The sequence below is a fragment of the Phascolarctos cinereus genome, unplaced genomic scaffold, assembly GCF_003287225.1.
Source record: "Phascolarctos cinereus isolate Bilbo 61053 unplaced genomic scaffold, phaCin_HiC Scaffold_2;HRSCAF=192, whole genome shotgun sequence".
Lineage (NCBI taxonomy): Eukaryota > Metazoa > Chordata > Mammalia > Diprotodontia > Phascolarctidae > Phascolarctos > Phascolarctos cinereus.
The window spans coordinates 169303676-169315786 of record NW_027555625.1 but is presented as its reverse complement, the minus strand read 5'-3'; the positions used below and the strand labels follow the sequence as shown (position 1 = coordinate 169315786).

General features: G+C 37.3%; 1 protein-coding gene across 2 annotated transcripts in view; it reads left to right on the top strand.

Annotated features, from left to right (window-relative positions):
* The window catches only part of ANKEF1 (ankyrin repeat and EF-hand domain containing 1), a 62875-nt gene extending 51635 nt beyond the window's left edge, over window positions 1–11240 (top strand). For both annotated transcript variants that reach the window (XM_020985896.2, XM_078149727.1), the window contains exons 9-10: window positions 1550–1687; window positions 5652–11240. In XM_020985896.2, coding sequence (XP_020841555.1) covers window positions 1550–1687; window positions 5652–5810 — 297 coding nt within the window. In that variant the 3' untranslated portion in view covers window positions 5811–11240. The remainder of the gene's footprint in view (window positions 1–1549; window positions 1688–5651) is intronic.
* The last annotated feature ends 871 nt before the right edge of the window (window positions 11241–12111 follow it).

The window sequence follows — 12111 nt, the reverse complement described above, 5'->3', positions numbered from 1 at the left end:
GAGTTAGATTATTAATGAATGAACTGGATTGATGCCTCTACTGGAGTGCAACATAAATTTATTGATCTGTTCATGTGCTGTTTAACACAGTTATCCATGGCGGGCTTGAACAATGGGATGAATCTAATGAGATTAAATTTAATAGAAAATAAATGTAAAGTCCCAGGCTTGGTTTAAAAAATCACCTCCACAAATACAAAATGGGTCATACTTCATGTGAAGAAGACCTGGGGTTTTAGAGTATTTAATATGAGTCAATAATATGATATGATATCCAAAATAATCTAAATAATCTTCATTAAGAGAAACTTAGAGTTTTAAACATGGTCGGATATAATCATGCTGTTCCTTGCTTTAGCCAAATGACATCTGGAACATTATTATGAGCCACATCTGAAAAGTCATACTAAGTTCTTAATGCCATTTTGGGGAATGCAACTGGCAAAGCTAGAGTATATAAGGAAGAGAGGGGCTACTAAGATGATGAGGGAGTACAGAAACCCTCCCTTGTGAGGAAGTAAAGAGAAGAGATTTCTGGAGAGCATAATACCTGTGACTGTCAAGTATAAAAGGAGTGACTCCAGGGGAGCAATAAAAGGAAGTCACAGAGAGGCAGATTTCCGTCTAATGTAATTTTTTAAAAAATCCTTACAATTAGAAATTGGAATTCAAATTTGGAATGAGTACCGTCAGGACATGTTACATGTGCCCTTTTATGGAAGGTCTTCAAGCAAAAGCCGGATAATCACTTGTTCTGGTGTTCCCAAGAAGAGAGGGTGGGCCTGGATTTGATGGCTGCTAAGGTCCCTTCCTTCCACCTGAGATGCTATGCTTTGGTGACAGTTTAGTGTCATGCTTGCCGTGGTAGTCTAGACAGCATAATGGTTTATATTTCCTCCCTCCCCTGCATTGTTTCTAATCCACTGGGAATGGGTCAAGCTTACTACCCATCTAGTTCTGAGTCACCAAAAAATTTCATGCTATAAATTCCCACCTATAAAACTAGTGAGAAGTGAAAATGGGCATTTCTGAGTATTACTGTGATTGGCAGAAGAAGTATAGAATCTGTTTTCAAGAATGAGGACTTCTAGGAGGTGGTAGTAAATAGCAATGTTTCCTTGGAAGTCTGAGCTGCCCCATCATGAAAGGGAATGAGGGGAATCTTGGTGTGAGACATGAACAGTTAAACTGATTGCCACAGTGATAATAATAACTCCAACACAGTAGGTAACAGTACATATCATATGCTAATGTTATTTTCAGTTAGATAGCCAACTGCCCAACCAGTGAGAAAGCACCTGGTCACAAAAGACTAGAGTGAAGCCTTTATGTAATATGGCTCTTGATGCAACAAGTTAAAGACAAAACCAGCTTTTCCCAAATTTGCACAAAATCTCTGAATTGGAGCCATTTCTGCTTGGAATGAAATGGTATAGAAATGTATTTCTTAGTTTAGAACAGAGCCTAGCATATTGCCAAAGAAATGAAGCTACAAAACATAAAAAAAATACTTTCCAATAACTAATAACTTTTTTGGATTAAATTTCAGGAGTCACTTCCACCAGTTTATAATATTCCACCTGTAAAGGAAGTAAAAGTGCCCATTAAGGATAATGTTGTTCACCTCAATTCCCTGATTACCAGTGGATTTACAAAGAAAGTTAACATCACATTCATACCACGAAGAGTAAGTATTTTGGCAGAAGTTAAATATTATTTTATAATTTCACACTATAGTTTTTCAATGCTTTTGAAATAACATGTGTATTCATTAAAATATTATATAGTTGACATAACCCTCATTGGTTTAATTTCTACCCTGCTAAGATACTTAAAGGTATCACTGGCCATTTTAACATAGATCTACTAATCTTCTCCCTCAGATCATTATTTCTTTGTAAATTCTGAGTTAGTATACTCACTCTCACGAAGAACAAAATCCAGAGGAAAGGGGAGATCCTGAATCTCTTCAGCTTAACCAATATTTAAATTGTAACCTTCAGGCTATGATTAAATGGCACCCAAAAAAAATCCTTATGGCTAACTGAATTTTCCACTTTTCTTTCAAATGTTTTGATGTTGAAAAAGATGAGCTTTTTATGTTTCCAGTGCTAACACTTCCAGTAATTTGCTATGTGCCATCAGTTAATTTCTTGATGCCAAAGCTTTCATATCTATACATGTTCTTAATATATATTAATAATGGCAAAATAAATTAATATTAAAATATTTTAAAAATCAGATTTTTAAGTTACAGAGGAATTGTAATGTATTGTTAAAATGGAAAAAAGGATAGAATGAGAGACAGGAACTGGTATTTATAATAATATTCTTTGAAGTATCTGCCTTTATTTTATTTCATGATGAGCACTTTCAGTATTAGCAATATTTTATGCCAAATATTTCTCTGTAAAAGTGTTTAAGGTTTCTTTAGATGCTATCCTAGATATCTGAAACTATTTTTGTTGCATGCAATTAATGAGTATAGTCTGTTCATCCATCTTTTGTTGATTCTCTGGTACACTCTCCAGAGCTTCAAGGTTTGGGACTTTCCCTTAAGTCTCTCACCCCATCCACCTCACTCCTCCTTTACTGAAAAGTCCAGAAGAAGTACAGGAGCTAAAAGAGAAAGGAACTTGGAGAGGGAACCTCAAGACATAGAGATGTTTAGTGACTTTTCCAAGTACTAAGTGCCAGGATTTAAATGCAGCTCTGCTTATCCTAAATGTAGCACTTTCTGGTGGACAGTGCAGTTTCCATATTGAGACCAAAGTCATCCTGCGGTAGGCATCCTTAACTATTCTTATCTTCATTTCAACACATCTTGGTCTTCTCACAACTCTCAGAGAGATGTCTTTTGTTCCTTCTGAAGCTAATCTTTTGCTGTCTGATAATTTGTTCAAGAATTCAGTCAACAAGCATTTATTAAAGTCTCTTTCTGCCTGTTGCTGCTTAGGTACTGTGGATACAAAGACATAAATTAAATAATCCTTTCCCTTAAGGAGTTTACATTCTATAGGAATTAACAAGATGAATACGTACATACAAGAGTATATAGAAAATAAATACAAGGTGATTCTTTGAGGAGAATCTCTAGTAGCTTTAGAGAAAAGGCTGCAAAATTGGAGGAGATGTTTGGTTTGAACTTTGAAGAAAACTTAGTTGGTTATTTATTGCTCTTTGTTCTTGAAGAGGACCAGAAGGACATCACTATGTTAGAGTCAGGTTACAGTGTACCTGACTGTGGCTAATGAGACCAGTTGAAGCTCAGAATGCCCTACCACAGATCAGGTACAAATAGTCCAAATGAACATTTGGGGAAGATTCTCTATATTTGTGAATTTCAGGTTTCTTTTGAGCTACTTGGATTCTGCTTTACTCATAGAGAACAGCGCCTTCTTTGATACAGGCATACCATGCTGGGAGCTCCTTTGCCAGTGTCTCCCTTGTCATGTAACCAATTCCAAAGTTTTTCAGAGAGACCTTGAACTTGGTATTCTGAGGGGCAAAGGTAAGGAAGAAGGTGAATTCCAAGCTTGGAAGACAGCCTATGCAAAGGCACAGAAATGGGAGATTTTGTCATCCTATAGTTATTTAATTTAACCTTCCTTCTCTAGTACTTTCAATCTCATCTTTTTCCAGTAACATCTCATATTCTGCCTTTATATGTACATAGTTTCCTCCATTTGGGGGAAAACCAAAGAAACATTTTAATTGTACCACCTTATAGAATCTTCATGCAACAATATGTACAATATGTACATATTGCTTTCAGTGTAAATTCTAAAGTCCCTTATGCCTATAATCTTTTGTGAGTATGCTTCTTGAATCAAGTGGTCTGTTCCTGTTTAATTTTCTTCATCACTCATTCCTTTCCTATAATACTCTTTTCAAATTTGGCTTCTACACCAAGCACTCTTCTGAAAAACCCTTATAAACATTAACGCATGGACTCCTTCTTAATAAATCCAGAGGTCTTTTCTTAATTTTCATTTTTCTTAATCCCATTTTTATAGTTGGCATTTTGATCACCCTTTCCTTCTTGAAATTCTTCTTTCTCCTTTTTTTCCACTCTAACCACTCCATTGCCATGTTTGCTGGTTCCTTTTTCCACTTCCATTGCCTTTTGGACTTCTTCCAAGGCCATCTTTAGCTTTTTCTATTTTTTTTCACTCTGTATTTGTTTCCTTTGGAGAGTTCACCTGTTCTCAGAACTTCAATTATCACCTGTATACTCATAGTCTTCAAATTTGCGTGTTCTAGGCCTGATTTTCTTACTGAATTATAATTCTCTGTTGCCCAACAGCTTATTCTGATGTTGTACTGTCACCTCAATTGAAACTCAGTTGTCACCCCAAAGTTGAACTCATGGTCTACTCTAAGCCCTCTTTCTTTCTAAATTTTTATTAGCAGTTCTTTGAATCTTTTTTTTCTAATGATATCTTTGAATTCCTTTCTTTCATCTGTAATGGACAACAAGCAATGCTAAGTCCTGTGATTCAGTCTTCCTCTTTAAATATCTCTTATTCCCATTCCAAAAATCGTAGTAGAGTATTTTGTTGCTTCATACCTGAAATATTCGAAACTAGACCATCTCCACTTATTTAGGATAAGAGAGGTCTACCCAGTGTCTATCACATTATAGCATTGAGGCCAAAACACCCTTCATCTGTGCATAAGGCTTGCTTTGCCTGCAGCTGTGAATAATCTCTGCAATTTAGTCCTGGTGCCACAAAGGAGACAGAGAATGAGTCCTTTATCTCCTCTTTTTTTCTTTCATTTTCCTTTTGTTCCACTGTAAATCTTAGACATCAGAATGAGGGGCCACTTTGCCTAGGGGAGCTAGTAGGATGGTATTTGGAAGAGGTATTTGGTGTGGCAGTGGGAAGAACACTCTGTTACCTTTGGCTTCTACTCAGCCCCAAATCAGCTGTTTCCTTATTTGCATAATGCAGATAATAACATTCATCCTGCTTCACAATGCTGATGGGAGGATTGGAAAGCACCATGTTTCTAAAGTGCTTTGTTACAGTTGTAAAGCACTGTATTATTAAATGCACTGTTATTATTATTGTTATCTTGTTCTTACCTTTTTTGGAAAGGTGAGGTAGAAATAGTTCAAGAACAAGTTGCTATCCTGATATTATGCTGATAATAAATATCCTGATATCTTCCTTTCATATTTTGTGGTCTATTGCACAGGTGTCAAAATGTCTGCTTTTCAGAAATGAAAATGAGAGCATTAGGATGTGCCCTTATCTGTAGACTCACTGAAATCATCATCAGTACAACTTCAGGAGGACAGCTCATTATATTCCCACATAGTTTTGATTTCTTCTGTTAGGTCTCTCTGCTTTAAAATTATTATTATTGTTTTTGTTATTTGTTTAAGTTTAGATACATAAATTAATGATGCCTATAGCGTCTTGCCCAAAAGAAGCACATAATAAATGTTTGTTGGATGGTACTAGACATGTCCATTATTTCACAAAAGCACTGATAGAGAATTAAAAAAAAGAAAAGATAAAACTCATTTGAAAGTAAATGCGGATGCTTTAATCTTCCTAATTTCATTTTATCCAAAAATCATTCTGATATTGGTGTGATTTCCTGTTAGGCATGCTGTAATGACTCCTTACTTTTCTTTATAGCTCTGGAGCCCTGAAGCTACAACTGCAGAATTAGTCAAGAGAAGAGAAATGCGGCGTGAGCGGTTCACTTATGAGGTGGACTTTGAAGACTTCATGATGCCCTTTCAAAAGAACTTCACTGAAAAAGCTAAAGCCATTGAAGCCTCTATGGCTTCCTAATGTATTTCTAGTCTGTCTTTGGTAAATGCCTTAAGTCACAACGATGGGAATTTAGAGAAGTCAGATGTTTCTGCAAAGCCATATCATGTCACTTTAATTTTAAGCTTCAGATTACAGATGAGAGCCAACACCCTTTAACAGCTATAAATATTCTGTACTATAGAAGAACCATATTATTTTTCCGATGAATCATTTTTAATGTTAGTTAGATGTTTCATATAATTTTAATTGGTGGTTTTGTATGTAAAATATACTTATCCATATGGTATATCATTATGATAATAATGATAATGATTATGATAATCAATCAATAAATATTTGTTATACACCTACTATGTTCCAAGCACTGTGCTAAGTGCTGGGGATATAAAAAGAGGTAAAAGACAGTCGCTACCCTCAAAGAGCTTATAATCTAATGAAGGACACAATATATAAGCAAATGTACATATAAAGTAAACCATTCACAAGATAAATAGGAAATAATTAACAAAAGGAAGGTACTAGAATTAACAGGATTTAGAGAAGGCTTCCTTTAAAAGGAGTGACTTTGGGGGGTAGGGCTTAAAGGAAATCAGGGAGTAAACACAAAGCATCATTGATCAGAAGTTTTCAAATTTATGCATAGAAACTCTTGGGAGAATGAGAACAGCTAATATCACTTAGCCCCAAAGGGTTTTCCCTCCCCAATCTTACCCACTTGCCAACCTCAGACTAATAAAAGTAATAAGTTAATACTTATATAATACTCTAAGATTTTTCAAAGCTCTTTTTTATGCATGTTATATCATTTGATCATCATCACAATCACCTTATTATCTCCATTTTCCAGATGAGGAAAATAAGACCAACAAAGGTTAAAAGACTTGTTAGTGAGTGTCTGAATGAGTATTTGAACTAAGATCCTTCTGACTCCAAGGTGTGCTGTGCCATCTAGCTGCCCAAGAGAAATCTGACTTTTTTTTTCTTTTGGGTTTCTGTCACATTTAAGTGCTCATTTTCTTCCACTCTCCCCTCTCCCCTCAAGAAAGGGGTTTGCTCCAATTCGAGAACTATCAGGTCAAGGGGAAAATACTGCAAGCAGGCAGAAAGAAACAATTCACATATCAAGGAGCCACAGTTAGATTACACAGGAATTAGTAGCTTCTACATTAAAGGATCAGAGGGCTTGGAATATAATATTTCAGAAGGCTAAAGAGCTTGGATTAGATCAACTACCCAGGAAAATTAAGCATAATCTTTCAGGGGAAAAGATGAGTATTCAACGAAAGAGGAGAATTTCAAACTTCCCTGATGAAAAGACCAGAGCTCAGAAAACTTAATATTTAAATACAAGACTCAAGAGAAGCATAAAAAGGTAAACAGGAAAGAAAAAAAACATGGTATTCAACAAGGTTAAACTGTTTACATCCCTACATGAGAAGATGTGGGAAGATGACACTTGTAACTCTTGAGAACTGAAACTTTTAGGGCAGTTAGAAAGGAGTATACTTAGAGTGTGTGGGTATAAATTTACTTTGATGTGATGATTAAAAAAAAAGGATTGAGGAGTTAAAAAAGAAAAGGATTGTACTGGGAGAAAAGGAAAGGGAGAGGCAGAATAGGAGAAATTATATCACATGAAAAGGCATGAAAGATTTATTACAGTAGAGGGAAAGAAGGGACGGGGTAAACATTGTTTGAACCCTGTTCATCTGCTTTGGCTCAAAGAGGGAATAACATAAACATTCAGTAGGGTAAAGAAATCTATCTTACCTTATAGGGAAGTAAAAGGAGAAAAGGAAAAGAAAGGGAGGGGATGATAAAAGGGAGGGCAGAAATAGGAGGAAAAAGGGAAAAGAAAAAGGGAGCTGATAGAAGGGAGGGCAAATTGGAGGAGGCAGTGGTCAGAAGCAAAACGTTGGTGAGGAGAGACAAGGTGAAAGGAGGGAGAAAAGTATGAAAAGGGGGAAGATAGGATGAAAGGAAATACAAAGTTAGTAATCATATTTGTGAATATGAATGGGATGAACTCTCCCATAAAAGGAAAGTGAATAGCAGAGTAGATTAAAAATCAGAATCCTACAATATATTTTTATAAGAAACACATTTGAAGCAGAGAGACACAGAGAAAAGGTAAAAGGCTGGAGAAGAATATACTATGCTTCAGCTGAAGTAAAAAAAAAAAAGCAGGGGTAGCAGACCTGATCTCAGTTTTTTGTTTGTTTTGTTTTATTATTTTGTTTTTTCTGAGGCAATTGGAGTTAAGTGACTTGCCCAGAATCACACAGCTAGTAAGTGTCAAGTGTTGGAGGCTGAATTTGGACTCAAGTCCTCCTGACTCCAAGGCAGGAGGTCTGTCCACTGCACCATCTAGCTGCCCCCTGACCTCAGGTTTTTCAAAAGCAAAACTATATCTACTTAAAGAGACAAGGAAGGAAACTATATCTTGCTAAAAGGTACCATAGACAATGAAGTAACATCAGTACTAAACATATGCACCGTGTGTGTGTGTATACACACACACATATACTTGGTATGTACTAGTGGGGCACCTCAACCTTCCTTTCTCATAAAATACATAAATTTAACCACAAAATAAATAAGAAAGAAGTTAAGGAGGTGAATAGAATTTTAGAAAAGTTAGATACAATAGACCTCTAAAAAAACTGAGTGGAGATAGAAAGAAATACATCTTTTTCTCAGCAGTTACATGGCACCTACACAAAATTTGACCATGTATTAGGACATTAAAAACCTCACAATCAAATGTAGAAAGGCATAAATATTAAATGTATCCTTTTCAGATCATGATACAATATAAATTCCATGTAATAAGAGGCCATGGAAAGATAGATTAAAAATTAATTGGAAATTAAATAATCCTAAAGAATGAGTGGGTCAAACAACAAATTGTAGAAACAGTCAATAATTTCATCAAAAAAACCCAACAATAATGAGAAAACATACCAAAATTTATGGAATATAGCCAAAGCAGTACATAGGGGAAATTTTATATCTCTAAGTGCTTACACAAATAAATTAGATAAAAAGCAGATCAATGAATTGGGCATGCAATTGAAAAAGCTAGACAAAGAACAAATTAAAAATCCCCAGTTAAATACCAAATTGGAAATTCTAAAAATCAAAGATTAATAAAATTGAAAGTAAGAAAAGTATTGAAGTAATAAATAAAACTAAGAAGCTGCTTTTGGGGGGGAAATAAAATAGATAAACCCTTGGATAATTTGATTTTAAAAAGAAAGAAGAAAAGCAAATTTTCAGTATCAAAAATTAAAAGGGTGAATCCAACACCAATGAAGAGAAAATTAAGGCAATAATTAGGAGCTAGTTTACCCAACTGTATCCCAATAAATCTGACAATCTAAGTGTGAAATGGATGGATATTTACAAAAATATAAATTACCCAGATTAAAGAGAAGAGGACACAAAATAACACCAATTTAGAAAAAAGAAATTGAACAAGCCATCAATGAACTCCCTAAGAAAAACATCTTGGGGCAGCTAGGTGGCACAGTGAATAGAGCACTGGCCATGGAGTCAAAAGTACCTGAGTTCAAATCAAACCTCAGACACTTGACACTTATTAGCTGTGTGACTCTGGGCAAGTCACTTAACCCTGATTCCCTGGCAAAGGAAAAAAAGGAAAGGGCAAAATCTCCAGGGCCATGTGGATTTACAAGTGAATTCTAGCAAACATTTAAAGAACAGTGTCACTCTTTGTAGATGATATGATGGTATACTTAGAGAATCCTACAGAATCAACTAAAAAATTAGTTGAAATAATTAACAACTTTAGCAAAGTCACAACAATGATTGTTGTGGACACATACATTCTCTTACTATGAAGACATTGGATGGCAGAAAAAAGAGCATCAGAGTTTAAGATTAGCAAATGTGACATAGAAAATGCAACATGAAGCCCAGGTTAGTAAGTTAAAAACTAAATTGGTTGCCAGGCTGACTTAGCCAGATTGATATATTTTACTCATGAATTATCATACTCAGCAGAGCAATAAATGAGGATCCTTAAGGTAACGTGAAAAGGGAGAAAGGGCACTTTTATGGGGAATTCAGTGTTAGGAAGATGAAGTAAATACAGTGGGACACTGTGAAGAGGTCTAGGACTTTTGGGGTGCTGGGACCCCAAGATCGCAGTACTGGGCCCTGCTGAATGAATTCAACTCAAATCTTCTTCAGCCAGAAGAAAAGTTTATTAGTGATAAATCACATTGACCAGGTGACGCCTGTAAAGACAAGCGGGCATGAGAGGTTCTCAGCCTGTGGGCCTGAGATTCTCAGCATCTGAATGAGGGCCAAGGTGGATCTTAAATACTAAGTAACTTTGGGTGGCCAGAGAAGGGGGTTGGGAAAAGGGTCTAGGTAACAATTCTAATTGGGGAGGTCTGAGAGATTGAATAGACAATGGGAATAGCTAATGGAGGGAACAGGAAGGCAGAAGCTTGAAAGGCATCTGCACAAAATCAAGGTGGGGCTAGGACTTTCAAAAGGAGATAAGGGGAGTCAATAAGGAACAGTTTGAGACCAGAGAAGGCCTTTCTGGGGCCTATAGAGAAAAGGGAGTCAGATTCTTGTAGGGCGCATCTGAATAAGATTAAAAGGTAAAGCTAAGGCTTTCAAAGGGAGATGAGGGTCTGGGGCCTGTGAGTCAGATTTCCCTTGGGGCAAAGGGCGAAGATTTTGGCTTGGGCCTCACAGCCATCAACTGGACCAGTGGCTTACGGAATGATGGAATTTCAGACTTGGAAAGGACTTCAGTGGTCATCTGGTGTAACCCATACCTAAAAATGAATTCCCACTACAACATATCTCACATGTGGCCATCCAATCTTGCTGAATAAATTCCTCCAATTGGAGGGAACCCACTACCTCCTCAGGCAGATCATTCTACTTGGAGACAGTTGTAATTATTAGGAATTTTTTCTTGACATCAAGTAAGAATTTATTTCTTTGCAGTTCCCATTGCTTGGTTATTTGTGAAAAAGCTGGACTTGTCTACAACTTTTCATGTTGCCATGTTGGCTAAAAGTCCAAGGACCTTTCTGACTAATGAAGTCCTACTGAACTCCATGTGCTGAACTCCATTTTGTTTTCTGACCTTCACCTTGCACGCCCTTCTTCACTGAAGTAGAAGTTCCCGCCTTAGGAGTTCCCACCTTAGAAGTTCCTGCCTTAGAAAACCCGCCAAGAAAGATACCAGCCCCAATCATATTCTATGATCCTTATATGGTCCCAAAAGCAGGATCAACCAATCACTTGTTTGGCTTCTGTAACTTCCCGCTTACACAACCCCTGACCGTTTCCTCTGTGGCCTCTGCCTTTATAAACTCAAGCTCTGCCCCTGATTGGAGCTGCTTGATTTGGGTATGTACCCCTTGCAGCCGCGCGCTAATAAATCCACATTTCAAATTATGTCTTGGTCTCACTCGCTGATTTCTCAGTAGAACATTTGGAGGCCCCGGTGAGATTGCAGTGTACTGTGTTGCTGCGGAGACCCACCTGGGGAGGACTTCGGCCTCGGGAAGGGGGAATTGCTCTGTTCTGACTTTTAGGGGAGCCTGACCCTGAAGATGTTCCAGGGCCTTGAAATTCAGAACTGAAAAATACCTTCCCTCCCCGACTCTGACTGTACCTCATTTTGGCCCCGTGGATCCTGGACCTGGTAAACCTCAGGAGGTAAGTGTCTGCAGATTTCTGTTTCCTGGTGGATAATGAGTGCCGGACGGGGCAGCAGCTCTTAGCACCTCAATCTCCCAGGCACCCCGAGATGTTGGGACCACGGTCATATCTGGTTCCTGGTTCCTGGTTTCTGTCTTAGTTGTTTTGGTCTACTTGTTTATATGTGTAGAGACTGTGCTTTTAAGAGCTTCTGTTTCACAATCATCTGCCGGAAGCCACCTCTGTTTCATACTGAAAGGCAGGTGTCAGACTGGATTGAAGACAGTTTTCTCCAGGGCAGTTCCTCAGACTTCCATTGGGAGAATGTGTTTGTGTTCAGGCTTTTATTGTTTGTCTATGTCTGTGCTCTGCGATAATGAGGGGTTCGGCTAGCACATCCAAAACCCCTTTGGGTTGTATGTTTCACCATTTTAAGGAAGCGTATATTTTCGAAGTGTCAGGTCCAAGTTAGAAAGTAATAAGATATATGCAGTTTTAAAGGGGACTTTAATCAAAGTCCATTAGAAAGTCAGGAAGGTTTAAGCTTGTAGGGGAAAGGAGTATGTGTAGAAAGCTTAAGGAAGGTGTAATTTATTTGCACAGTGTGAATAGAGGGTATTTGAAA